This window comes from Equus quagga, chromosome 4, assembly GCF_021613505.1.
Source record: "Equus quagga isolate Etosha38 chromosome 4, UCLA_HA_Equagga_1.0, whole genome shotgun sequence".
Taxonomy (NCBI): Eukaryota; Metazoa; Chordata; class Mammalia; order Perissodactyla; family Equidae; genus Equus; species Equus quagga.
The window spans coordinates 37379121-37407062 of NC_060270.1; the positions used below are offsets into that span (position 1 = coordinate 37379121).

Genomic DNA, 27942 nt, shown 5'->3' on the forward strand with positions numbered 1-27942 from the left:
CTGCTGGTCATCCACACTGGCTAGGGCAGAGGCCCTCAGTACAGTGGCTTTGGCCTTTCGTTCAGCCAAGAAAGGCACTAACCCTCCTTCCTCCCCAAGGAGAGACACTCCCTCATGACTGTCACTCATTGGCACAATTCCTGCCCAGCTTAGGCATCAGCAGACAACTGCCCGGCCACCCCTGTGGCCCCCTTGTGGCCCTCTCTGGAAGAACATGGAAGTCACAGCTCTAGCAAGCAGAGCCACCCCTTCCAACTCCACCCTAAAGAGAACTCTGGGTGAATGGAGCAGTCTGGTGTGCTGGGAGCCACGAGGACCCTGCCCACACATCCTACAAGGAACTGGGAAGGGCCCAGACCCCATCACAGGGTCCAGGAAAAGGGTAGAGGGTCCATGCTTTCATCATTCTAATGCCTCCCAGAGAAGATCCGACTGAAAGAACAGACCAAAACCCCTCTTTCTTACGGAAAAAGAAGAAGATTTAGAGATGATGGAGAGGTGAAGCACAGCACGAGCCCAGCTGGGCGAGGGGCCCTTGGGGGACGGTTCAATCCACAGGCTCCAGGGGGTGACACCCAGCCCGCCTCGCCCCGCGTGGGAGTGATTCTGTCAAGCACTGCACATGGACTCGGGAGTGAGGAGAGAAGCAGAGGAGAGAGAGGCATGGCGGGGGCGGGCTCCCTCCACTCTGTCCCACGCAGCCCAGGCAAAACCGCCCCCTTAGGGCTTCACATCATCTGAGGAGGAACTGTGTATGTGGCGTTTTTGATTTGAGAACATGAACATCACTGTCTGCCACAGCTGCAGCCATGCCCCAGAGGCCCCGGGCAACTCCCGGCAAACCCCAGGGGTGGGGGCAGGACATGCGCCCCCAGCCTGGCCCTGCCTCCTCTCCGAACACTTTCATGCAAAACACACAACGGAGGAGTGAGTGCTCCCAGGAGCCCTCCAGGCTTTGGAGCTCTGCTGGAAGCCTCATGCCCACACGTGGACACGAGGTTCTGCCCCCAGCAGCAGCCAGGGGACGCATGCCATCACCAGGCATGATTTGGGTCACTGTTCCTCCGGCTCTGCCTCATCCTCGTCTAAGGACACCACCCCAGAAGAAGCTACGTCAGAGGCTTGCCGCTGCCGTTCCCAACTGCCCACTGGTGGCAGGCAGAGCGACTGGCAGTCCTTGCAGGGGGCTGGCTCCTCCTCGGCGGGAGAAAGGCAGGACTCCGTGAGGGGCGAGTTGTAGAGCGAGTCCTGGGCCTCCAGTGGGCCCAGGCTGCGGAAGGCACTTTCCCGGCTGGGGGGCAGTTTGGCGAGGAGCAGCTCTTCGCCCAGCAGCTGGGAGGCCAGGCGGGCCGGGGAGCCCAGCAACCCATCCTCCAGGCTGCACAGACTAGAGCACAGGGTCTCTGGGGACACGGTCTGCGAGCAGTCGCTCTCAGGCTCCACAGAGCCCTGGCGCAGAGGCCGGGAGAATCGGTGGCCGGTGAAGAGGTCCTGGAGGTGAGGCCCCAGGGGCAGCTGCCCAGCCATGTCTGCAGGGGGAGAAAAAGAAAACAGCCCTGCTAGCCCCATTTCAGCTGGCTAACCTGGAAGCCACATTCTTCCCGCTCCACCTTCAGCCAAGCTCGGGATGGTGGGTAGGAGCTGTGTAACTTTGAGCAACTTAACCACTCAGTGCCTCAGTTTTCTTAATGGTGAACTGGGGATTCTATTATACTTACCTTATGGGGTTGTTGAGAGAACAGAGTCTGGCACACAGTAAGGAAGCAATAAATGCAGGAATACCACACATGGTGGTGCAGGTTGTTCACTGCACAAGGGGAGCCTGTCTCAGGCAGCAAGTAAGAGCTGAAATTCAGCCCACATTCTGCTCACCGAGCCGCATGCCCTGGCATGGGGCTGTACCCACCAGAGAAAGCGGTGCCTTTTTTAAATTAGCCACATGGGCTAATAGTGGCCTGGGATAAATGTTAATTATCATTATACCAGTGGTCTAAGCAGGCCTGGAACTCAATCAGACAAAAACACTTGTGGTTCAGGGCCCCATCTTGGCCTCGAGCATCCAAATCAGCAGCAGTCTCCAATCTGCTTTAATGTATTGCCCACTTTGGAGAACTTGTTAATTAGCTGGAGGGGCAGGGGCGGGTGGAGGCAATCTTCAAAGGTAAAGAGGTGGGGGGGATGGTGGCCTGTGAGGCTTGAGCCCAGAAGCTGCAGAGAAAGTCAGCCATGTGGTCTGGAGAATGGAAGATGAAAGGAGGGCCGTGCACAGCTGCACAGCCCTGCAGGGTACCCTCAGCAGGCACTGGCCCAGGGAAAGGCCCACAGGCAAGTCTCACTGGAATGCGAGGATGCTGAGCTGGAGCCAGCGGCCCTGTGGGCGGTCCAGGCCCAGCACGCCTTCCTGTTTGCCTGGGGCCACAGCCCTCTGAGGCCCTGTGCTGCTGCACTGCGGTTCATCAGTGCTGCCGTAGCCAGCCAGGAGGCAGCCTCGAGAAGGAAAGGCAAGGCACAGCAGACCCTCCCAGAGACAAGGCCTGGCTGCACAAAAGGTGTCAGTGAGGTGTCTGGGCATTTTTTTTTTTTTGAGGTCTGCAAAGCCCAACTGCACAGACAGGCAGAGAAGGCTCAGCACCTGTGGAAAAGGAACTGCCCCATTTCCAACTGCTGATTGCCCATCCATGAGCATGGACAGTCCTCCTGCCCCTGGAATGTCAAGGACTGCCCGGAGAGAGTCTGCCCCTCGCCTCCCCGCTTCCAAAGGCTGAGCTCTGAATCACTGTCTATCAGGCGGTTCCACCCCAGCTGGCAGCACTAGCGTGGGATGTCCCCTCACCTGAGTCAGTTCCCCCAGCAAAGTCCTCATCATAGGATTCATCGGTGGAGTCCTCACCATCCACTGAAGACCATGCCCGGAGCTTGGCTTCTGCAATGGCAAATTGCTCAGCCACTCCTGTTGGGGAGGACACAGAATTTATTAGCAGAGAAGATGAGCTAAGACTAGGGTTCAGCTTAGAGACAGGAGAGGGTAGACACAGGGGTGTGGAAAGACTCTAACCCCCACATCAGGCCTGAGGAGATGAGAGAGAGCATCCCTACAACAAATGTGTGGCTGATCCCCTTTCTGCCACCCACCGGCTGCAAAGCGAGCCTCTTGTTCACCCTCACTGAGGTCCGAATAGGAGGAAAAGGCAGACTCCAGGGCAGCAGGCGAGTCGCTGGGCTTGCTCCAGCCCTTCCACTCAATGAGGTGAGCCACTCGGCCCTGGGCCATGGCGGTGGGCTTGGTCACGTGGTCCTTCACCACCTGGGAAATACCTGGAGATGGGGCAGAGTGAGGAAGCCTGGTGAGGGCACAGGCCAGGGAGCATCTGGGAGGGAAGTGGAAGGGTGATGATAGTTAGGGTCCACAGGTGCCTTTGCATGGGAGGAGGGAGCTGGGATTTATGTGAGAAAGGGAGGAAAAGGGAGATCCCAGCAAGAGCTCACAGGATATAGTCCCCAAGGGCATGTGCGAAAGGGAGAAGAAAGGACCAAATGGCCAGAGGCATGAGAGGGGGTACACACCATGCAGGGAAGATCTGGCCAGCGCAGCGATCTCCTGGATAGTTAGGGCTCTCCGGGACTTGGGCAGCATCGCGACTGTGTCTCCAACATTCACCTGGGGTGACAGCATCAGCAGGTGAGTGCCCCTCTGAGAGGAGTGCCCCCCTACATGCCCATACCCCACCCAAGGCAGCAAGGGGATATGGGAGCTAGACGGGGGATATGGCAGATGGCAGGACATATGTCCCAGTGGCTTTTGGGATATAAAAGAGGGTAAGAAGCCAGGACAAGCAAACTGTGTCCTCCCGGGAAGCAATGGAGACTTGGGCAGGCCCAAAGGAGCAGAATTGCAGCTAACCCTCCACCTCCCCAGCTTCTGGAGGAGAAGGAGGCAGGTCAGGAAGTAAAGAACCAGGGAGCTCAGGCTTTGAGAAGGGAGAAGAGGAAGGGAGAAGGGTATGGCATCAGGATTTCCTCCAGGTCCTCTCCCCTTTGTCCTTCTCCTCTTAGTCTTCAGACCCACCTTCTAGCTGTTTCTAGAGGCTACCAGGACCAGAAATTCAGCCTGACCAAAACCAAACCCAATACCTCCCCATATCTGGCCCTGCTTCTGGACTTCTTTACTTTGTATCACCCCATTATTCTCCCGTTCAGCCTGGCTCCAAACCTCAGCATTACCACCAACACTCCCCTCAGCTTGGCTTACCCATATCTGTTGTTAAGACCTAATGATTCCATCTCTTAAGTGCCTCTAATATGACTCTCATCCTTTCTGCTCCCACTGCCACTGCCCTTCTCAAGCCCTCAGTGCCCAGATTAGCACATCTGGTGGTCCCCTAAGCTCTTCAAATTCCACGCTATTTTCTCAGCCTAGAATGTTGTGTGTATAAGTGTTCCCCGGCCCTCTTCCCACAGCTGGCTGGCTCTTTCTCATCTTTTGAGTCTTGCCTGAAATATCGCTCCCTCAGAGGAGCCTTCCTGGCTACCCTACCAGTTGTCCAACCTCCCTCTATAGTCTGTAACAAGTCACCATTCCCTACCAACAACCTCCACGGGTGTAATGAGGTCTATTTCATGTTTCCTTATTTCTTGTTGGTTCCCCTCATGGGTCTTTAGCTCTTTGAGGAATTTGGTCTCTTTTGGTCACTACTGCACAGTGTTTAGCACAGTTCCTAGAAGAGAATAATCTCTCAAAATACATAAGCTAAATGAATGAGGCAAGGTATAAATGTAAACAATTTTCCTGGAGCGCAACTGGTCACAACACGTCCCTATTTAAAATCTTTTCTGGGCTCTCTAGTGTCCAATGAAGTGCAAGCTTCATAGGCAGGGACTGAAGGAATCCACTCTGCGAGGCCCCTGCCTCCGGTCAGGCCTGCTTGGAATCCACCATTGATCTCGTCTGCCCAGTAAAACCCCACTTCTCCACCTCCTCTGTCAGAAAGCAGCCCTCCTGCCTCCAGGCCAAGGAACCCAGCTTCCCCTGGGCTAAGAATGCCATCCTGGCCTGACAAAATGCTCCCTACCATTTAAGGCCTGACTCAAGCGCCACCTCCTATTATCTTTTCAGTCCAGTTTCCTCTGTCTTCTTCCAGCCCCCACCCCCACCCCAGCACTGCCCTTGCATCTCTCCTGAGGGATCTCAGGAGGGCAGGGCCTGAGTCTGATTCACTTGGGTTCCTACCTCCACCCTGCACCTGGCTCAGTGCTCCCTGGCAAGCCCCGGCAAACGTTTCTCCCTGTGAATGAATGAAGTCAGAGGCACACGCCCCCTCCCCAGCATTGCCTAGCTCTCCTCCATCACATTCCCACCCTCAGAAGGGCTCCGCATGCCCCTTGACCTCAGGCCCACCCTCTGTCCCTCCGCTTTCAGTACCTGGCTGACAGGGCCCCCAGGGTGGTGCCGGTAGCTTCTGGCCAGGACTGGGGGGAGGAGCACCTGCTGGGTGTTTCCTGGCTCGCTTTCCCTCCCTCCCCTCACTCCCCCCAGCCGACGAAGCCATCCGTACGGGTGCTCCGCGCAGCTGCGGCCCAGGCCCAGAGAAAAGGTGTATGTCTCCTTGGCAACCCATCACCATGCAACAGGGTCTCCCGGGATACGGCCTGGGAGGCGCTGACGTCAGCGTCGAAGGCGCGAGCAAGCCCGCCCGCTGGCACCGCGCCGAGCAGAGCAGACCGGTGGCGGGGGCGGCCTTGCGGGCCGGCCGGATAGCGCCTCCGCTCGCAGGAAAAGGGAGCGAGAAGCAGGCTGGCAAGGCGGGGGTGGGGGATAGAGATCCTCTTCATGTGAATGCGGTCCCCCTTCCCCCTACCAACACTGGGGGCCCAGCACCTCTGGCAAGTCCTGGCTGTCCACGGAGGAAGGGCGAGAGGACCGGCTCCAGCCTCGGAGGGTCCGAGCAGATCCCAAGGAAGATAGAGAGAGGCCCCGAGGAAGTTCGATCCACTCCACAGCCCACGCGGGGTCCGAGGCCACTGAGGGGTTGGGGAAAGGCTGTTCAGCTAGGCTCCCACTTCTGCCAAGATCCCCATTTTCATCCGTTGTTGCCCTATGATTTCTCCTCACCTCCTCTCCCACCTCCCAGAATATCTGCAACCACCTGGTGCTCTCCACAACTCTGAAAGCCCCTATCCCCCAGCCCTGATCGTCAGGGCCCTGGGGCCATTTTGTGGTAGCCAGGGGCCACCTTCCTCCTTTGGATGTATTTTGCCATCAAAACCCTAGGTTTGAAATCTAAACTTTGATAAATTCCAAATCTTCTCCGGTTTCTCTGCCTACCTATTCCTCTTGGAAAGCACACCACATTCTTCCACCACATCACCGACCCCTCCCGACCACCACCTTGGACCCTTTGCAGGTTCCTGCCTTCCTTCTCTTAGTTCTTTCCTCTTGCCAACCTCAACTGGTACACAGCTCTTCACTCTTCTTTTCTGACAAACCCATGGTTTTTTCTGACTTTTGCCCCAGTCCCCTAAGGCTTTTTCCCTGACGCCCTGTCCGACTCCAGCCTATTTGTTCCTGTTTCAGCCTGGTTCTCAACATCTAAGCCAGAGTAATTTTCCTCTTGCCACCTGAGCACCTTGTTCCTCAGCTCCCCATCACCTCCCAGATCACATCTACAGTCCCTGGTCTCACCTCTGCGACTTGTCTGACAAGTCCATCGTCCTCCAGGCCCTTCACGCTGCCACAGAAACATTTTGCCCAGCACAGAAATCATAGGCATGCTGGCTGTGTTGATGCAGAGAACCAAAAGCCCAGAACTGCTCCAGGCTCGGCTCCCAGTTCTATTCCTATTTTGGCTCCGGATGCTGAGCCAGTCCCCTCCCCACTTGGAACCTGTGCCTAGTCACATAAGGAGAACACTCCTGCCTCATGGCTTTGAGGAGGTGGGAGCGCCAGGGGCCCAGCCAAGCTCTCTGGAGCTCAGGGAGCTGAGGCCCATCCCCTAGACAGTGCCAAGAGGCAATGTACACAACTGACCTTTAGCTGGAGCAGCCGTCTCTGTCCCTGAGCCTCAGCCAGCTGGTGGTCCCCAGAAACGCTACCAACCAGAAGGAAGACACAAGGTTACAGGCCATCCCTGGCCCCCAGCTAGTGCCTAATTAGGGCTCTCAAGGCCAGTCCTGAGGTCAGCCAAACTCTCCCCTGACTACCATAAGGAATGACTTCCTAAACTTCAAGCATTAGTAGGGCAAGAAGGATCAGACCAGCCTACTGCTTCTCAGCTTTGAAAGCCATGAGGTTAATTTAGGACTACAAATCCCAGAATTCCTCATGGGAACCCAAGGAAAGACAAACGTCAGGTAGAGACTTAGCTCCAAAGAACCTCAAGTACCAACCACACCAAGGCCTGTGTGACTGACCACCTGCCCTAAAAGCCCAGGACCCATTCCAAACCCAGCCCTCAATATCACAAGTTCCTGCCTAGCCTTGGGCTTGGAGAAATCCATGACATTGGAGTAAAGCAGGCTGGGCAACCTCAGATGCACAGGACTCAGGCCAGGCCCCAAGGTGCACCACCATCCATGGAAACCAAGGCCCAAGCAGGGGTCAGCAGTTGTGAGAAGGAAGCCCTGATGGCCTCCCTCTGGGCTCCTGTTCCCTTCTACAGGGCAGGGTGATTTTGTTGTTGGGAGTGGGGGAAGGAAACTAAAACAGCTGTCAGAGGTGAGAGGCGATCAGGTACTCACAGGTGCCCCAAATGGGACCTCAGTCCCCTTCATCAACCTAGTGACTCTGAAAGGGAGAGTAAGTTTTCGTTAAAAACTCCATAGGGTGCTTGGCCAGCGTTTGCCGGCTACCTCCTTAAGGGGGTTGGGACACAGCTGGGAGAGGCAGGTTCCCAGCATAGGGCCACTCCCAGGACAGTGAGAGGAAAGGTGTAGGCAGAGGGAGGTGAGTGTGTGTGGGCGTGCAACACCAGTCGCCATGAGCTGGGGAGGGTTGACTAGCCCCTCCCTGCCACCCTGAACGGTAGGAATCCAGATGGAAAGACCACGAGTCTCCCCTGCAAAGCCCAGAAGCAGACAGGCCAGGGGAGCGAACCCGAGTCGGTTCAGCCCCCTCCCCGCTCAGGCCCGCTCCCTTCTCTTGCCTGGCCCGCCTCCCCGCTGCAGGCTCCTCCCTCTCCCGACACCGGCCCCCTCCTCAAGTCCCCCCCCCCCAACCGCGGCCCGCGCACCGGGCAGCCGCAGCCCGACTCCCCAACCCGTGCGCGGCCTCCGCCTCTTACCCTGACCCGCCGGGCTCCGGGAGCCGATACAGCCCATGACCGGGCACCCAGGCACACTAGCCCGCGCTCGGGGCCCGGGCCATCGCCTTGCAGAGGGTCAGGCCGCGGCCGCCACCGGGGAGGGGAGAACCCGCGAGAGGGGAGGGGGTGGGAGCCGCGCGTCTGCCGCCGTTCCCGGGAGAGGGAACCGGGCCGGTGACGTAAGCGCGGGGGCGTGGCCACCTGCGTCACCAGCCAAGGCGGGCGGGGAGAAGCCGACGTCACAGCCACGCAGGGGCGGCCTGGGGCCGAGCCTGGAAAAAGCTCGTCTCCTCCCAGGCCCGACTGCAGAGCGACCCTGAATTCAGGCAGAGGGAGTAACTCACTGGGCCCGGGCTGCCAATAATACTGCATGGGGACAGAAGACCTTCCATCCAGCCTCCTCATTTTACAGATGAGACTTGAAGCCATAAAGGGCTTCTCTGGCCATCAACAGCCTGAAACCCAGGGCCCTCTCCATACACAGGGGTTTGGATCACATTCTGGTAGTAAAGCCACCGGGAAGTGCTGGTCCAGTACCCCACAGCTACTTGTCACCCTTCTCCCCTCCTAGCCAACAGGGCACCCCACCATGTCCACTTTGAGGGCCCAATACTCCAGGAAAGTGACTCCCCAGCCCCCACAATCATGGACAGGGGAAGAGGCAAGAGGGGTGCCAGGTTACAGGGAACAGTGCTACAGTGCCAGCTCTGGAAAGGAGGCTGCCCACCTATCCATACCCCTTCTCCAGAGGGAGCAAGCCATGAAGCAGAGAGGCAGTGAGCTTAATTGAATTCATGTTTAATAATTACAGGCACCGTGCCCCCCCTTCCCCCTGCCCAGGCAGCAGCAGGGGTGGTGCAGGGGCTGGGGCATATGCCCCCAGCAGCGAGGACGGCAGTCCCAAGAGTGATTTTCAGAAAATAAAAAAAGACCCCAGGGGCAGGCGGTGGTGCCCCCCCCCAAGACACACCAAATTTCAAGACTTTATATATAATATATCTCTGTGCCCCGAGGGGGGGGAGGAGAGGGACACCTGGCAGCATCCTGGAGGGGGGCCCCAGGCAGCCCCAAGCCATCCTGCCTCTTCAGCCACTTTATTAGCTCAGACACGTCGCACTACAGGCACCCACTGCTGCCGCCACTGCTGCCACCCCCCCCCTGCAGTCCAGGCGGCTGGCTGGGCCATCCAACTGTCCATGGGGCTCCAAGTCCCCGGCCCCACCCGCCCTCAGTTGTGGTCTGACTCCTCCTCCTCTGCCTCACGAAGCCACTTGAAGAAGGCTGTGACAGATTTAAGGGCCACGCCCTTGCCCTGCTGCTCAGCGGGGTCCTTGCTACTCTCCCAGCTGTAGAAAGCGTCCTCCTTCACCACGTCCTCATCGTACAGCGCATCAAAGAACATCCGAAGCAGGTCTGCAAGCAGGCAAGACAGCAGTTAGAGGCGTGCTGCCTACAGCCACCCCATCCCACCCAGGGATCCCTCCCAAGCTCCACTTAAAAACAAGGTCCTGACCCATCATCCTGATATTTGTGTGTCTGACCATTCCAGAGTGACCAGGTCTCTGACAGGACACTAATCTTGTGATCTAAGAGACACGTGTAGGAATGAGTCACTTGGCCAAACCTTACAAACTTGCCCAGCCTCACCTCAGCAGCTTCAAACTTCTCCACTCATGATATATTTAATGGGGAAAACTATATGCAAGATTGGTGCTCCTGAATCTGGGGAATCATAACCCCTGGCTACTATCGGCCTGCTGAAGCATTTGTCCCATAGTCCCTGAACACAACCTAGCCCAATCCCCACAGTGCACTGCCAGTGTTTCCAAAGCCAACTTTACATTCTTAAAAGCAAAGGGAGGCAGAGTAGTGAATAGAGAAAAGGAGAAAGCATAAGATCTAGAGCCCAGGTTTGGGTGAAATGTTAACTGAGCCATCTGTGAGGAGCTGTAAGGCCAAAATGTTCCTTAGGGTGTGCACACCCTCAAATCCACAACTGCCCATGGACAGCCTCCCACCCGCATCCTACAGCAAAGGCAACAGATCATTTATCCCAAACTTGTGCTCCAAATCCCATGCATACCCACCCTGGGGACCCTATACAATCAGTTATCCACTCCGCCCTGTATTTTCAAGCCCAAGTTTCTCCCACCTAAACACAAACGGCCTCCTTTACAACCACTCTCTTACAGCTGAACAAAAACTTTTGACAAGAGATTAACTGAATTCAAATATTTTATCTACACTTGCTGTTTTCCTTTCTTCTTTTCTCAGTCAAGTATTACTCAGTCCTTTCCAATCTGGATTCTGTCCACTGCTCCAGCAAATACTCTATCTGCCAGCAGGAGCTCCATGTTTTTCAACTCCAGAGGCCCTCAATTTTGAGGTCTGCTCCTGTAGAAATCTCAAGCAACATCTAGCATTCTTGGCGTCTTCCCTCTCCTAAAATTACTCCAGCCTTTGTTCATAGGGCCCTGTCCTCCTTTAGTCCCTATGTATAGGTCCTCCACCCCCTCAAGGTTCTATCCCAGGACCTCATCACTCTCCCTTGGGCAATCCCACATCCTTGTGACTTGCACATGTGTTAGCCTGTGCCAGCAACTCGCAGATCAGCCTCCAGCCCTGACCTCTCCCTCTCTAGATGAATTCAGATACCCAGCAGTCTACCTGACATCTCTGATCACACCTACCTATGGACCACAAACTCAATTATGACCAAATTTAACTTGATCCAGAGTTCCCTACTTGCTAGTGAATGGTACCACACCATTCCCCGACCTGCTAAAACCAACCTGGCAGTCATACAGGACATCTGATCTCTCACTACCCACTCCTCGGCCAGTGTATGTCTTAAATCTACCCACTCCTCTCCTATCTCCAATGCCACTAGCAAGGCTGAGCCACTACCAACAGGCTCCTGATCTGCTGATCCTGCTGCATTCAACACTCACTTCATTCCAAACCACTCTTCCCACTAATGGCCAGGATGATCTAAAACTAAAATCGATTTGTTTTTTATTCCTTGCTTAAAATCCCATAAAGGCCTTTTCCTGGCCTTAGGCTAAAGCTCACAACTCCTTCCATGACTTTCACAGCCCTCCAAGACCTGGTCCATGTCCATCACTCCAGCCCCATCTTGCTTCACATACAACTGGCTGCTGTGCTCTCCCACACTGGCCTTCCTCCAACAGTCCTTTTACCTTGTGTCAAGTTCTCTCTACCACAGAGCCTTCCTTTACACATAGGTCCTTGGTTTCAAGTGCTCCCATTTATCATTTAGCTAATTCCCACTCCTTATCCCTTGACTAGGTGTACTCCCCTAGAGAGCACCCTGCAGGACCCAGCTTCCAACACTCATCACTCTGGTACCAACTCCATGCCCACACGGGAACTGTGCTTGAGTTATTCATTGGTAATATCCCAGTGCCCTGTACAAACCTATTTGCTGAATGCATAACCTCAGGCATGTTAACCTAAGCCTCAGTTTCCCAATATGGCAAAGGGGATAACACTGTCTACTCTAAACAACAGTTACGAGGATTAAATGAGGCAAGGAAAGAGAAGCATCTCAGCCCCATGCCAGGCAGAGGGAGCACATGATACTTAGAAAATGTCATCATTTATCACCTCTGCGCTCCAGACATCTAACAGTGGACTAGGCCCAAAACAAGTAGTCAATTAACCTTCAAGGCTGAGTCTAATTCCTTCCAATTGTAGGCAAAGAAACAAAAGTTGCAGGGGAAGGAATCAACCAATTGGGCATTTTGCTCTCCAATGACCAGCCACCTCTCTCCAGCTGAGACCTTTCCAGTGATTGCACCCTGCTCTCTGGTGGTTCCTCCACCCCCCAACGCCCCGCAGCCTGGCTCTTACTGGCAGGCTGTTCTAAGGTCACTACAAGGGCCTGGAGGGCATAGAGCGCCTGCAGCTCCTTCTGCTCATCACACAGGTATTTCTGTAGCAGTTTCGCTCGCGCTTTCAGCACTGCCACATCCACTCGGAGAGAAGTCTCAACTACAGGGAGGAAGAAACGGGTAAGTGGACTAATGCACCGTCAGCCTGGTTCAGACCAGGAGGCAGAGACCCAAACCCCCCTCCCTCCATTTGTCTGTTGGGCCCACCCTTGCCCTGCCATCTCCCCAGCCCCTCTTACAGATAATTGCGGAATAGCAGACAGTTGTCATGAGGGCTCGAACTAATGTGTTGGATGCTATCTGCTGCTCACTCAAGTTGGCCTGTGCAGGAGAAAAGAGAAGAAAATGGACCTTAGTTCTGAATTGTGCCCTGAAGTCTCCATTCTTGCTGCCCCCACCCCTAGACCAAGAACTACCTCTCCTTTATCCCTTTCCCAACATCCAGGAAGAGCATACCTCTATCCAGTCAAACACCCGCTGGTTACTGCTGCCCTCCTTCAGCAGCTTCTCCAGCTGCCTGCTCAGCTCCTCGGAGGAGAACAGCCTCTGACTGGGAGCTTCTGACTCCTCGCCCAGGGTATACTCCACCTTCTGCAAGAGAAAAGGCCCAGAGTGAGGAAGTCAGTACCCCATGTGAATGAGATGAGGAAAGGGGGAGAAGTGGCCAGCCCCAAATGCTAGAATTAACCTAACTCTAGCCGCAAACCTGTTCAGCCACAAATGCACTGACGTCCTGGCCTTCAGGCAGAAATTCCTTCCAGCTGAGTCCAGCCTCTCGCCACAGCGTCCCCACCTTTTTGGGACCCTGGAAAGCATAAAACCAAGTCAGCAACCCTCTCTCTCTCTCTCTCCAAGAATCTAACAGCTTCACAAATGTCATCCCACAAATATTTACTGTGAGCCCACTAGGTGCCCGTTAGGGCTCAGGATGCTACAGAGGTAAGAGGTACCACAGTCCCTCCATGCCTACAGCCTGGTACCAGGCAGAGACATCAGTCAAATAATTACCCAAAGATACAAGAACTCATCCACCAGAGTAAACAATTGGATCCAAACATCTCATCCTAGCCTTCCACACTCATCTACATTTCCTTTTCGAAAATACCTTAGTTTTTCATTATTTCAAGCAACAAATGCTTATGGGAGAGAACAACTTCTAACAAGTATGTTTTTTTGGTTCCCAGGTCCAGAAAATTTTAGAAGCAGATATACCCCCCCGACCCCAACCCAAATCAGAAACCCTCAAATCAACAGCAGTCTTAGCCTGTTTTGTGTATGGGGCAAGAGATTCTAAAGGCATCACTCTTTAACAATAACACATTCAGAATGATGACCTCAACCCTTAACAAGATTATTGTGCTTCATGGATTTTAAAGATGCCCATTTTAACACTACTAAAATTGAGTTGTCTCACAATTGATGTATTGCATTTAAGAAATATGACCACGTCTCTTCTTAGTAATGCATAAAGAGTATGTCTTGCAAGCTACGGCACCTTAGATTCAATGACATACATAAGTAGTTCAACATGCTTTTTCTTTTTCTTTTAAAAAGACATTATCCTGGTACATATTTCTACCTAAAAGGATTAATATGATGCTGAAAGAACAATTCCTTTCAATTCAAAGTCTCCTTCCTCTAGGTTCCAGAGAGCTGAACTCTTTTGAATGAGAACTTCGCAACTTCTCACTACTACTGAGTACCACACCCAATTTGCCTTTTCCATCTGACTTTACACTTGCGAATCATCAATTAACATTCCAACGTTCACAAAGCAGCTTCCAGGAAAGCTTTCTGCCATGAACATTACCAAAGAGACACTCCTTTGCAATCTCACAGTACTGAAGACACTCCATTTCAACTATTTTATTTCACGCTTTACTTTACACTGTTGTTTTTATTAAGCTGTGTATTTCTTTTTTTCTTTTTTTGAGGAAGATTAGCCCTGAGCTAACATCTACTGCCAATCCTCCTCTTTTTTCTGAGGAAGACTGGCCCTGAGCTAACATCCATGCCCATCTTCCTCTACTTTATATGTGGGACGCCCGCCACAGCATGGCTTGCCAATGCCATGGTGGTGCCATGTCCGCACCCAGGATCCAAACCAGCGAACCCCGGGCCGCCGAAGTGGAACGTGCACACTTAACCACTGTGCCACCGGGCCGGGCCGGCCCCAAATCTGTGTATTTCTTACTTTTTTCTTTCCCAACTGATTTCCTAACTGTGTTTTATTCACTGCTGTATTCCCAGTGCCTAAACATGTGGTAAATGTTTAAAAAGCACTGGATCGATCAATGAATCAATCTATCAATCAAGGGCCTAGGGTCTTAGATTCCCATTCTTCTCCACCCTTGGCCTCTCCCAGCATCTCCTCCAGAACTCTAAACAGGAACTGGTCCGAGGGAGAGTGCCAGCCCCAACATTTCCTCTCCCAAGTACCAACCCAGCACTACCAGCACTGTTAACCCCATCCCACCAAAGGACCATGAGGCTCTTCAGGGTTACTTCAAGCAGCTAAAAAACCACATGGTGGAAGAGAAGTCCCGAACACGTCACCCCCAAAAGGCTCTCACTCACCATGCTTTTGCATAGGAGCCCTAGGATCTCCAGCAATAGGGAAGCAGCTTTGCCCAAGGGTCTCAGAGGTTTTGTAATCTCCCTACAAGAGGAAAATCCAGCGTTGATAGCTTCCAAAGCCTTCTCAGCACTACCCTATCCCTCCCTAAACCCAGGCATCTAACCTGCCACACCCCCCTCCCCTCCCAGGCCTTTCTTCCCGTCTTCAATTCCACCAAAGGGGGCTTACCTGAACAGCTCCCCCATGGGCACCCCACCTTCCTGCAGAACGGGCGTCACCAGTTCTGCTAAGTAGAGCCACACGTGGGGGATGTCAATTTCCATGTCTTCAGCCAATTCTAGGATTTCATACAGCCTGCAAAGACAATTCAAAGTGAGGGCATTCTAGATGAGACAAGCTGCGCCCCCACCCTCCTTCTGGGGCAACAAGGCATGGCTAAAGGAACAACTGCGGAGCATTTCCTAAACACCAGGCAGTTATCTCAAGCTAAGGCCACTTTCTTGTTCTTAGATGGTTCACCCCTATCCCTGCCAAAAGTAATGTTGACCAAGATGGCTGAGGAGCCTACACTCTTATCCAAGGTTACACCGATCCTACAAAGCAGGGAAACTTGTGCGTATATAAAAGCGGGAGGCCCACAGAAGTCAGTCATACCCTTGGTAGTACTGAGCAGTGGAGAGGTGCCCGGCAGAGAGCAGCTGGTGCAACAGCCGCCCCATATGCTCACGAGTAATGGCGCTACGCTCCAGTGTAGACTCGATGCCATGCCGCACAAAGATGAAGAGCAGGGAGGGTGAGGCCAGCTCCTGCACACACTGCACTGCCTCCTGCAGGGGGCGCAGGGTACAGGACAGAGAGAGCAGTCACTGTCTGGCCCCGGCCCTCCACTCCCTGCCCCTCCACTCCCTGCCCCCTCTGCCACCACACAGACCCTTCCCACTGGCTACCTTCATGTCATTGAGATGGAGGTACTCCTCAATTATGGCCTTGGATTTCTTCTCCAGCTCCTCCTCAGAGAGCGCGGCCTTTGGGGGGCTCACTGGGGGCAGCGTGGCTTCTCGCTTCACTGAAGGCAGAAAAACAGATCAGAGACTGTCCAGTTCCAGTTTTCCTAGCAAAGAGGGTCTGGAGCTTTGAAGACTGTCTGGGGACTGGATGGTCCCAAACCAGCCCACACGCTTCCCTTCCCTTCCTCTCCCAGCCCCTTACCAGCATCCCGCCCGCGGTCCCGATCCTCCGTGAGGCTAGCTGCCTTGCGTAGTCCCTCAGGCTGGGAGGGCCTCTCTCTACTCCGCTCCTCCACTTCCTTGCTGAAGCTCCGCTTGGTGGCGGGTGTCCGTGCACGATCAAGCCGGTCTCCACGGTCACCTCCCCGTTCACTCCGTTCTAGGCGGTCACCCCGATCCCCAGCTTTCTCGCCTCGTTCCCGGCTCAAGCTACTCCTGGAACAAAGAGGCACATCGTCTCTCACCAATACTGCCCCGGCACTCTCTCGCTTAACTATCCAACATGCTGAGCAACTGTTGACCCTTGTTCTTGGCATAAGGAATATGCCCCAATCTCAGGCAGGGTCTCTGAGCATTACAGGTGGAAGGATTCCTATGGCAACAACCAAAACCCAATCATAGTACTCTCAATGTGAAGAACAAAGACACCTAGGAAACCTCACCTCTGTACCACACGTCTGTTATCTGTGCTTTCTGTAGGTACTGCTTGTTGAAGGGCTGAGAAACGATTCAAGGTACTAGTAGCTGGACGAGCAGTTTCTGATGCTGGGGAGGCAGAAAACACAGATTAAAATCACTATGTTCTTACATTCTATCTCCTACTTGCCAGGTTAGGACACTCGGTCTTAGTCCCAAAACTAAAGCAGTTTAATCCCCAGACCCAAGTACACACCTGCTGTATTACCTAACCACTTTGTACTGAAAGCCTCCCGTAGACACGAGGAGACAAGGCTTCAGCACAGACAAGGATCTGCCCTCAAGAGAGCTGATTAACAACCACCCAGCTCTTTACAGTGGCCTCCATACCTGCGTCAGAGGGCTTGGCTCCAGAACCTCCACTGCTGCCCTTGCCCCAGCTCAATCGCCCTCCAGGTGCGAAGAGCTGGTTGTTAGAATCAATGGAACCAGGCTGCAGAAGGAAGGGGAATGGAGAGTCATGGGTCTGATCTGGTCAAAGCCCCCAGCCAGCATCATGACACACAGCCGCAAATGGCCTAGACCAGGGCCCAGGCAATCTTTTCCTGTAAAGGGCCAAACAGTAATATTTTATGCTTTGCAGGTCAAAGATTCTACTTCAACTACTCAAGACTCTGCTGCTGTAGCACGAGAGCAGTCACAGACAACAACTTAAAGGAAATGAATGTGGTTGTGTCCCAATAAAACTCAGGATGTTGAAATTTAAATTTTACATAATTTCACATCACATAATATTCACTTTTTGATTTTTTTTCAATCATTACAAAATGTAAAAACCACTCTTAGCTGTGGGGTGTACAGAAGAAGAGAATGGGCTGGATTTGGTGTGCGTGTCAGTTTGCTGACTGCTGGTCCAGACCAAGGCGAATACCCCCCTAGATGGCAGTCCTGTCTCTAGCAACCTAACCAGTTAGTCTAAGAGGGAAAATTCAGCTGTCACCTTCCCAACCTCAGACGGTGAGGGCACTAAGATCCAAATCTGTGCTTAATGCCTCTCTGATCTCTCTTTACCCTCCCACCACCACCATCACCCCCTCCAAAACACACACCCCTACCTTCGTGATCTTGGTGAGTCGTGAGGTGTCAATAGGGCGGCTGCCCTTGCTGATGGGGACTGTGTTCCAGCCACCATCATCCACAAGTGGAAGGCCACGGCCTAGGATAAAAAGGAGAGTATACTGGAATAATGAGTAAGTCCTAGCAGCCTGGTCCCTTTGAGCTGCCCCCAGCCTCCCTTCCTCAGATCCTCAGTTCCATCATGGGGTCTCAGTGGCCCAGACACGTGGCACTAACAAGAAGTCATCAGCGGAAAGCACCACCCCTGACAATGCCCCCTTCTCAATCCTAGCCTCAAACTCACTGATGGGTGGGCCTGGGGGGCCACCCCGACGCTTGTCGCTGCCTTTGGCCATTAGCTGCTGCACTTTTATGTGCTCTCGATGCTCTTCCATCTCAGCCTCCTTGTGGATCTGGTCAATGGTCTTGGGACCCTGGTCCCCTCGGCGCGGCACCCAATTGCTCTGTGGGGACCGGAGGCCAGTCACAAGGTAATCACATCAGAGTGGGCCAGACAAACCAACATTGGGAACTGGGGGAGGTAGGGTTAGAGGAAGAAAACTAGCGGTGGGGAGGAGAGGACACATACCTGTCGCAGGTCCAGCACGTCCTGCAGCATAAAGCGGATTCGGGATGAAGTCTTCTTTTCCTTAATGATTTTTTCCATCTGGTTGAAATACTGATCCATTCGAGGCTGGAGAGAAGCAGAGGAATCAGGTCAGGAACTTCTAACACCTCACCTCATAGGCCCTGCCCCTTCTCAGACCCTCAGCTCCATCACTGTGGTTCAGTGACAACAGCCCAAGAGGGAGCTCAATGGACAGCAGGCCCTACACACCATTCGGCCCATCTCCTTCCATATTCCAGGACTCCTACCTTGGCTTTTTCAAAGTCCAGGTCTTTTCCAATGGTGGTGAGCAGACGGCAAAGGCATTCAAGGGACTCTTCATCATGGTTCTTTAGTAGTTTAACCACACAGTCATGCATTATTGCCTCTGTTAACATCTTCAGCTTGAACAACTCCCCAATAAACTTGATATTCCCTAAAGAGCGCCGCCGGGCTATGTCTCGAGCCTCTTCCAGCTCTTCCTTCAGGCGTCCCCGTTCCTCTGCCTGCCAGTCGTGGGACAGGGATCACATCAAAAGATACCCAACCACTCAGCTAAAACCACTCTCTCCTGCTCTGTCTGGATTTCTAAGCCTAGCAGCAAGCACTCACGTCCTAAGGCCAAGAAACCCCCAAAATACCACTATCTCCCCCAACTTGTCCCCACCCCCAATTCTCCAGCTGAGTAGCATCTGGGCGGGCAGTGGAGCTGGTGGGTTTCCTCTCACCGTAGCAGCTTCATCCATCTCTTTTTGCTTCTTTTCAAAAACCTCATCATCATCTTTGTCTTTTTCAAACTCCTTCTGACATCGATTCAACAACAGTTTTCGGAAGTTCACAGTCACTGTTGGCTTTTCTGTAGTGGGCACTTTGAGCTGTATGTCAAAGAGAACATCGCATTCAGAAGAGTTCAGCACAGGGAAGGCCCTCCAGGAGTCTAACTACGTGACCCAGGAAGAGCTCCTGGCTCTGCCTCCTTCTGGCTGCCATCAACAGCACAGGTGCAGGAGAACCAAGAAGCTGGACTCAAGGAGTCTCGGGAATAGAAGTGGGAAGCTAGACCACAAGGTTTAGAAAACAATGAAAACTAACCGCCATGAGGCAGCGGCACATGTTGGCATAGGCCACAGAGAAGTTGGGCTCTGAAATGGCCTTCTCAAAGATGAGGTCAATGACCCCTTTGAGGCGTTCCTCAGTGTCGATCGCCAGCTGCGTCACCTGCTTCATCAGCTGCTGGAACATCTGGGGTGTCAACTTATTCAGGATGGAGCGCACCCTGCGGAACAGGTCCTATTGGGGAGAGCGGACAGAGGGACACAGGATGCAGTGAGGTTCTCAGAAGCACAGAGGCTGCTGGGAGGGACAGCAGAGGGTAGTGAGGACTTAGGTAGATGCTAGTGATGAGGATGGACTGAACAAGGACCAGGCTGGCTCAGAGGGCAGACCTTGAAGAGAAGGAATGGAGACCAAAAGCAGGACTTGCCAGTACCTGGGTTTTGCTGCCATCAGCATCCTCTTCCCCTCGGTCCTTATCAGCCGCCGTCCGCTTGCTGCTGGGTTTCCAAGCCTTCTCTGCTTTGTTCAGCTTTATATCTTCGGTCATTAACACTGTAGCAATGATTTTGCGTGGCTCCTTTCGGGGGCCCTGCTGAGAGCGCCGGGGTCCTAGACCAGCCTGCTAAGCAAGGGTGAGGACCAGAGAAGATAAAAACCTACTCAGCACAACCTGTGACACCATCACCACACATATCCAGGGCAGACTTCTTCCCAGCACCCAGTGAGATACAGGGAGCCACCACGCCCACTCCCCCGCCCATCTGCCCCTCTACCCAGTCCCACTCACCGGCCCTCGGGGCAGCTCCCCACCTGGCCCACCCCTTGGGGGCCCACGGTTGCTAAGCGCTGGTCGGCCAAGGTTGGCAAAGGATGGAGTGAAGTCTGGGCCACAATTTATGCCCTGAAGTCTACTGGGATCCAGTGGCCGCAGTGGTGTTTTATTGGCCTGCGAAGAGGACAGGGAAGGTATGAGAAACAGGTTAGAGCCACTACTCTTTCATGACCTTGGGCTCCTCCCCAGCCAGCCAGCCCAAACTTACCCCCCTCGAGCCTACCAACCTTATCCAACACCACGTCACTGATATGGGGCAATCCCTCCGGCTTCTGCAGACTGGCAAAGATGAACTGAAAGCCAAGCAGGAACTCACGGTCATACCGCTTTTTCTCCTCAAGGTTTAGAGGCTTCCACTGATCTGCAAGGAAGACAGGATGAACCAATCCCACTGTTGTCTCCTGGGACCCTGACAAGAACAGTCAGACCATCTCAACCCTTCCTTCAGCATACCTGACTTATATTCATACTTCTGTTCCCCAGGCTGGATATTCTCAGCATTGTGAATTTTGTCTTCCTTTGCGTCCCAGGTCTCATCTGCTTCCTCAGGCCGCAGGGGCACACTGCTGCCCTCAGGCTCTGGGCCGGGATTGTTGCCTACAGGAGGCTGAGTTTCCACCTCTGATACTCCCGGGTTCACCTGTAACCGCAAAACATTCCATTTTGGTTGCAGTATGACCATTGTTCCACAGCCAAACTGCGCCCTCTCCCCTCCGTTACCTTCTGCTCCCTTACCTCCTTGAAGGCATCTAGAAGGTCTCCTACAGCCTCTTTCTTATTGAGTTCCTTAATTTTTCGTCTCCTCTTTGGCACAGATACTGCCACTGTTTAGGGGGACCAAAAAAAAAGAAATGGGCATAACTTAAGGAGTACCCCTAACCCCTGAGAAAAATAAACAGCAGCCACTCTATGATAGTTCCTCCTTCCGTCACAGTAAATCCAGAGTTCTAAGGTCTCTAGACTTAAAATTCCTTAATCCAGCTCTTAGGCTCCATCACAGGGCTTCTATGACCCAGACACAATGGCACAAATAGGAGGCCACCCATGAAGAACCACACCCTCCAGCCCCCCCCACCCCCCGACACCTTACCTTGGGTGGCCACTGCTGCCTCCAAATTCTGGTGGGCTGGAACAGGGGTGCTCTCTGGGGGGAGCAGTTCCTCTCCTCTTTTCTCACCCTCAGCTTCTCCTGCTTCTCCTGCTTCTCCCTCTTCTCCCTCTTCCTCCTCTTCCTCCATTTCCTCCTCCTGAGCAGGGGAAGTAGCTGGAGGAGCAACAGCTGAAGTAGCAGAGAGGACGGTCGGGGGAGTCACTGATGCTGTAACTTCCTTGGCCTGTTCCTTTGGCTCACTGACTGGGCTTAAGTCCACAGCTGGTGGCGAGGGGGCTCCGTTGAGCAGTTCCTCAGGTTGGGCAGTTGGAGCAATGGGCATGGGGGGTTCAGAGGGACAAGTCGGGGGAGGGAGAGGGGCAAGCTCTGGGCTCGACTCCACTTCTGGTTCCAGATCCTCAGATGGGACTGTGCCATTAGGCTCAGGAAGAATTTCCACCTTGTGAGATGCCAGGGTGGTAGACACCTGGAGAGGACTGGAAGAGAACTCAGATTCTGGAATTGGTTTGCTAAGTGTCACTTCTACTTCCAGTATGGGTTCAGCAAGGGGAGTGGGTTCTGGAGAGAGGCAATATGGCTCCCCAGTTTCACGTGGCATGGGGGCTGATTCTTCTACAGACATCTGTATCATCCCGGTTGTCATAGTGTCCCCAGGAATAGAGAGGACCGTGAGATTAGGCTCAGATCCCGGTTCCAGGACTGGGGGTGGTGATGGGGTCGGAGAAGGTGATGAAGGCTGGGATTCTGAAGGGCTGTGCTCTGGGCCAGGTAGCCCCGGCCGGCCCCCAATGATTGCTCCCTGCGACCGGTCATCTGCAGCACAGGAAGGAAGAATGAGTAATTAAAGGCAAGTCCTTCACCGCTGTTGTTCCTCCGCCTCCCAGCCAAGGCATTCTCAATCCAACACCCTCCCCCAGTCTTCTCCCATCTAACCCTTTTCCTTTCTCACCCAAGATCCAACCAACCCTCAAAATGCCACTAACTGAAACCTAAGTCATTCCTCTCTGGCACCCATATCAAGTCACTCCACCTGCTCAGCACTTTAAACTGTCACACTCCTTTTTCCCATAAAAGCTCTGCCCCACCTGCTTACTTACCTGGCCGGACAACGACAGCAACCTGGGGTGTCTCCCCATTAGCCTGAGGCTCCAGACCGCCTCCCGTCTGCAGGACACAAAGGGTTACCAAGTTTGCCCTGAAGAGTCCCACAACCCTTCTTTACTAGAGCCATTTCTACTTTAGCTCTGCCTAGAAATCCAGGAAAGCAGGGAAATAAATCCCTTAGTTGAAGGAAAAAAATCAAAGGACTTGGGAGTCCAGGACAGAACAGCCATCCAGCCCGGGCATCACTCAAAGAGCAGACAGTACCTGGGGAGGGGTGGGTGTGGATGCGGTGCGTGCCCCAGACATGATCTCCTCTGTGATATCTTTCCCTCCTTGGTTTGGATCTCGAATTCGGATCTGGGGAAAGAAAAGTACAGGATGAGTGGGAAGCAGGAGGAGCCCACCTCTCTACCTTGCCCCACTCCTATGACTCCAGGCCAACCCCTCACCCCACCACGGGAGAGCAGGTGGGTGGGTGCCAGAAACCTCATGAATTCTACTGTCAACCCATCTGGCTGCTCTTGTAGTCCCTGCCCTGGCCCCCACCCCTAAGAGACTCCTGACCTCACAGAGCAGCCCTGTACATCACAATGCCCCTCCCTTCCTCATCCCTGTCCCACCAGCAGTCCCCAAGTCAGCGGCTGCACACCCTGGGGCCCAGGACCCCCATCAAGCACCCATTCGGCTCACTTGTGGCTAGTCTGCCTGATCTCTGGGGGCAGGGCCCAGATCCAGTGGGTGGAGCCAGGGTGACTCAGCGGCTTCCCCAGCCCTGGCACCCTATTCTGGGCACCACGCCCAGGGCTTGAGGATTGAGCAGAGGCGGAGGCCTCAAGAGCTTCCAGGACTGGGGGGTGGGGCCACAGAAAACACCATTTCGGAGGCGAGCCACTAGAAACCCAAAACCAAACATACATCTTATGGACCCCAGAACCCAGGTCTCTCAGGAATTTCTGCACCTGCCACTTCAGTCTTCCCATGAGCCTCTTCTACAGTGAAATCTTGGTACCTTACAGAGAACCTGAGCACTTCACAGATCCCCATTCTCTGCCCACTCTCAGCTGAAGATCTCTATCCTCAACTTCCTGCTCCCTGACCCACAATGCGCCTGACCTTGATTCTCCCTTTCCAGATGTCCTAGAGCCCCTTGCTGCTACTCACCGTCTTCCGCTCCCTCTTGGGAGCAATCTGGGGTGCCTGGTTCATCAAAACTGGAGCAGGGGCCACGCCAGTGGGAAACTGCTGCACACCCTGGGCTGGGTAATAGGCGCCAGCTGGGGGGGGGGGGGGGCACAAAGAAAGGAAGAATGGTGGCAGCGTCAGGGCCCAACCATATACAAATGCCTGCTTGAACACCTCCCACTCCTAGAATCTCTCATCACCCACAGCCAGCCCCTTGCTCTGCCCCACCCTGCTCCCCAAGGGAATTAGGTGCCTATCAAAGCTGGGGAACCAGTCTGAACTGCGTTTACAAGAATTCCTGACACTGACACACGCGCACCTTGTAGGCAAGCACTCCTTCCACACCATACAGCAGCTCCCAGGACTGTGTCTGCCCCTCTACCCCATAAGGTACCGTGTGTGCACCCCACCCCCAGCAACACGTACACATATACTCTGAGGGAGCAACAACTACTTAACCTGAAACAGAATCAGGTCTTTGGCTGGGAATGAGAAAACCAGATTTGCCAACCCTGTTCCACTCAACCTGAGTCCAGTTCCAGTCTCCAGCCCTCTGCTAAGGGGCAAGGAAACGAAAAGCAACATTACGAACCAGGCCCAGGATGAGGAAAAGTTAATTCCTTAAAGCAATGGTCTCCAAAATGGGATGCATTCTTTAATCTCATCCCTAATCTCTACTTATTTATTTTTGACAAGTAATATAAGTGTATTATTTATTTAAATTATGCATACATATATAAACAAACAAAAACATACATGTATTAGAGGTACATACTCAAAATTTTTCCTGATAGATGATCAAAAAATTTTGGAAACCACTGCCATAAAGAACAGACTAATTCTTTCCTAGAATATAAATGAAAAACAGCTACAAAAACCTCCCAAATCCATGTTACATGGGCTCCCCCCAACCATGGAACGAGTGTCACAGGGAATGTTTATAATAGGCCCTCAAACTGGTGCCTGATCCTGTGTTCCTTGATGTGGGGAGGACTCCAACTCTCAGTAATATGATAGACTCTTTTCCCCTCCCCATGCCAGCTAGATATTTACGCCAATCCCTAGGGTTACCTACTAACCCTATCATTTTTAGGCCAAGAGATAAGCGTGGGAAGGGTCTTAGGAATTAGCAGGTCAGTTTAGATGCTCCCTGGGACTTGTTCTCACCTGACTCCCTCCCATGCTTACCGTAAGTCCCAAACTCAGTAGGGCTTGCACCCGGATAGAAGCCTGGGGCTCCTGGCTGCACAGGATACTGCTGTGTCGGGACAACATACGTGGAACGCCCCTGGTGGAGAAGGAAGGGAGAGGAGGGGAGACAAGGAGTTGAGGGAGCTATGAGGACCATATCAGACTACAAAGAGAATGTAGGGCAAGACAGGACAAGCCAACTCTAGGCGATGACCAGAAGGAAGTCCCACCTCTGGAGAAGAGATGGGACTGGAGGGTCAGGGTTGGGGAGGCGAGGGTTGGGGGTACAAGGTTCTGTGGCTTCCAGCCCCCAAGCCTCCAGCCTCACCTGTCCAGGGATGTAGTAGGCCCCCTGGGAGGCTGGGTAGGAGATCTGGGAAGGGATCATCATTACTTGGGATCCAGCAGGGTAGACATGGGCAGCTGGGCCAGGGCGGGCGGGGGCTGCACTCTGCACTCGGGAGGCTGCACTGCTCGGGGGCTGGGCCCGGCTAGGGTAGAAGTGCTGTCAGGAGGGAGGAAGGCAGTTGGCACTGGGAAGGGGAGGAAGTGGACAGCAAAACGGCCATTCCACAATGTCTCTAGACTGGAGAGAAGTACTGGGGGCTGTGGAGCATGGGGACCAATACTTCCAACACCCACTTGACCAAGAAATGATTAAGTGGCCTCTTGTACTCACACACGCTCTCCAAACTCAAGTATACGCTTTGCACTCTGTGCATATATTTTACTCCCTCACCACCACGCGTACTCATGTCACCTCCACCAGGCTACCCCTATGCAGAGGCTTCCTAATACCCAGATGCATCATGCCTAAGTAATGCCCTTTTGGGCAACACACTCCCCAGCATGCACTGCTCCACCCTAAAGTACTGAGGAACTAACCGCTAACATGCAAGTCTCCCAGTTTCCAGATACGCGCTGTGCAAGATTTAGCCCCTAACATGCACCGGTCAGCCTCAGACTGAGGACCTGGACGGCAAACAAGTCCCCACCCTGAAGAGCCCCAGTCCCTGTGTCTAGCCCCTGACTAGGGTGGAGGGTAAGGGTGAGACCAGGAGAGGGTCCAGGATTAGCAAAGGGGTATTACCTGCAGAGACCTGAATCCTCCCTGAGAGCACATGGGGACAGGAAAGAAGAGAATTATCCCCAAGGTGATGAGGGGAAAAAAATGAAGGAAACAGGACGAGAATCCCCCCACTTACAGAAGAATTTAAGGTATAGAGAAAAGCAAGAACCAGCTGGAATGTTTATCTCACCACAGTCCCAAGAGAAAGAACGGAAGGGGAAAGGAGCAATTGCAACCTCTCAGTGAAAGGACGAAATAGGAAAGCAGGAGTTGGCAGCAGGGCCCAAAGAACTGCCCCCAATTCTCAAGGTACCAAGACCCCTAGTAATGCCACCCCCACGAACTACATACTCCCCAAGGGGCCAGCCACCCTAAGTAATCCACAGCGCCAAGTACAGAGCCGTATGAACGAACACAGAGCAACTGTCAGGAAATTGGGGCAGGTACAGGGCCTCCAGAGTTTCCATCCTAGACCCAAACTGGCCTAAGCTTTCCATGGCCCCACCCAGGCCCCCTAGTCCCCTCCCCACGGCCCCTCACCTGGCGGGGCTGAGAAGGCGTGTTCATTTGTGTCGCTTGTGGCGTACTGAACACCACCGGTGCTGTCTGCCCCGGGGGAAACGCTGGCTGAAGGGGGGAGACCAGAGTTCAGCAAGAGGGGAAACCCGGGTGGGGCAGAAACCCAAGCTGGTGAAGTAAAGGGCGCAGCTCTGCGACAAGAGCCTCAGCAGTCCACATACCCCCTCCCCATGACAGCCCCTGGGAACAGCCCAGGGGCCCTGTCTCACTTTGGCAGCAGGAAGCTGCACTTTGCCCTGACACAGATGGGGGTGGGAAATCCAGAGGCTAGAACCTGTTCCTGACCCAGCTGCCTGGTCTCCCCCACCCCCACCCCAGTCTCTGCTAACTCCTCCCTAATTACCTGTGGGAGTCCAGGGGATGGGGCGGGTGGGGGGCCTGTGGGCTGTGGAGCTTTGTTCATTTCATTTGGTGCCACATCAGGGTCCCCCCAGCACCTGTTGGGAAAGAGTGGAGCTCGGAAAGGGGAAGGGACCCAAGCTTAAGGCAAATGGAGTGGGGGAGGGGTTGAAGCAAGGGCTGAGTCCCACACCGAGCCCCGCGGAGGCGCCAAGAGGGTGAAGGTGCAGAAAAGATCCAGCTTATGTCCCCATCAACGTGTTGTCAAACCCGCATCACCTCCTACCACCCCCATGACCTGCTGAAACAGCCCCCTCACTCACCCCCTCGGTTAAGAGTAAGTCCACGGTGCGGCCTACAGGTTCTGGGCATCCGAGGGCCTGGGGTTGGGAGGTGAGGGGTATCAACCTGGCTCCGCGGGGCCCAAGACCAACCAGACCGGAAATTCCAGGTCTCGCTGGCACCAGGCTCCCGGATCACAAACGGAGCTAGCAGCTTCGGCCGTGGTGTCCCCACCCCCCACCCGGGGACACCGGGTTCGGGGCCTGGCCCAGGGGCACACAAGGCACGCCTGCCGAGGGGGCACTCGCGCGGGGCCAGAGGCGAGGCCTGCCGCCACCCGGGAGCGGAGGCCAGGAAGGGCGGGAGTCGGGCCGTAAAAGGCCAAGCCGGCGGCGGCCGAAGAGGAGCCGGTTTCAAGCAAGTGAGGGTCGGCCCGGAGGGCGGGCGGGGCCGGGGGCTCCTCCCTGCCCGCCGCCGCTGCCTCCCTCCCCTGCGCCCTCCCTGCGCAGCGCCGGCCAGTGCCAAAGAACAACGTGTCACTTCCCGGCGGCCGGGCCGCAAAGGGGGGAGGGGGCGGCGGGCCGGGAGCCGCGGTGCTGCGCCCGCGGGGCCTCCTCGGGTCGGGCCGAGGTGGCACTTCGCGACCTGCGAACCCGGCGCCCTCCCAGCCCGCGGGGACCGCATATTCCGGTCCGGCGCTCCCCCGCCCCCACCCAGCAGCCAGGCCGGGCCAGGCCGAGCACACGTGGGCCAGGGATCGGGCCCTGGAGGGCCGGGGCCCGGGCGTGGGCCGCCGGGCCAGGGCGCCGGGGCGGCGGCGCAGGGTGGCCGGTCCCGGCCCGGATGGCGGCGGATGCGGGGGGAGGGGGTGGGGGGGCCGGGTCGGGCCCGGACATGGCGGCTTTACCTTCAGTCTCCTTCAGTCCGCGCGGCCGAGCCCCACGCAGCCGCACAGACGTAGTCCACAACCATTTCCGGCTCCCCGCACAGATCCCGCTCGGCGGCCACCGCTTCTCCGCAGGCGCAGCCGGCGCCCCCACGT

General features: G+C 54.5%; 2 protein-coding genes and 2 non-coding genes across 22 annotated transcripts; all 4 read right to left on the reverse strand.

The window, feature by feature from the left end:
* Positions 1-457: 457 nt before the first annotated feature.
* Positions 458-8974, reverse strand: FAM131A (family with sequence similarity 131 member A). Of its 7 annotated transcripts, XM_046658523.1 has the most exons (8): positions 8277-8397; positions 7735-7780; positions 7025-7085; positions 5876-6018; positions 3565-3658; positions 3133-3315; positions 2834-2950; positions 458-1529 (listed from the first exon to the last, which is right to left on the reverse strand). In XM_046658523.1, exons 5-8 carry the CDS (start codon positions 3632-3634, stop codon positions 1054-1056), a joined length of 846 nt encoding a protein of 281 aa, XP_046514479.1. In that variant the 5' UTR covers positions 3635-3658; positions 5876-6018; positions 7025-7085; positions 7735-7780; positions 8277-8397; the 3' UTR covers positions 458-1053. The 7 variants fall into 7 exon arrangements, with proteins under 7 accessions (XP_046514479.1, XP_046514478.1, XP_046514477.1 ...); XM_046658522.1 differs by lacking the exon at positions 7735-7780 and having other exon boundaries at positions 8277-8415; XM_046658521.1 differs by lacking the exons at positions 7025-7085; positions 7735-7780 and having other exon boundaries at positions 8277-8443.
* A 105-nt stretch (positions 8975-9079) lies between these two features.
* Positions 9080-27942, reverse strand: EIF4G1 (eukaryotic translation initiation factor 4 gamma 1). 13 transcript variants are annotated; one of them, XM_046658501.1, is made up of 33 exons: positions 27808-27942; positions 26942-26998; positions 26623-26716; positions 26241-26327; positions 24960-25136; positions 24629-24728; positions 23420-23532; positions 22523-22615; positions 22252-22318; positions 21134-21967; positions 20779-20867; positions 20497-20683; positions 20271-20404; positions 19999-20157; positions 19645-19830; positions 19248-19445; positions 18884-19030; positions 18425-18661; positions 18138-18242; positions 17853-18012; positions 17548-17648; positions 16823-16925; positions 16459-16561; positions 15999-16231; positions 15737-15855; positions 15444-15616; positions 15018-15143; positions 14789-14870; positions 12918-13016; positions 12668-12802; positions 12451-12532; positions 12171-12311; positions 9080-9710 (listed from the first exon to the last, which is right to left on the reverse strand). In XM_046658501.1, exons 3-33 carry the CDS (start codon positions 26680-26682, stop codon positions 9526-9528), a joined length of 4815 nt encoding a protein of 1604 aa, XP_046514457.1. In that variant the 5' UTR covers positions 26683-26716; positions 26942-26998; positions 27808-27942; the 3' UTR covers positions 9080-9525. The 13 variants fall into 13 exon arrangements, with proteins under 13 accessions (XP_046514457.1, XP_046514455.1, XP_046514460.1 ...); XM_046658499.1 differs by having other exon boundaries at positions 19645-19833; XM_046658504.1 differs by lacking the exon at positions 26623-26716 and having other exon boundaries at positions 19645-19833.
* Positions 17728-17803, reverse strand: LOC124238803 (small nucleolar RNA SNORD66). Its single transcript, XR_006888403.1, has one exon. It is a non-coding gene; the product is annotated as a small nucleolar RNA SNORD66 (small nucleolar RNA).
* LOC124238804 (small nucleolar RNA SNORD66) lies at positions 21015-21093 on the reverse strand. The gene has a single exon (XR_006888404.1). It is a non-coding gene; the product is annotated as a small nucleolar RNA SNORD66 (small nucleolar RNA).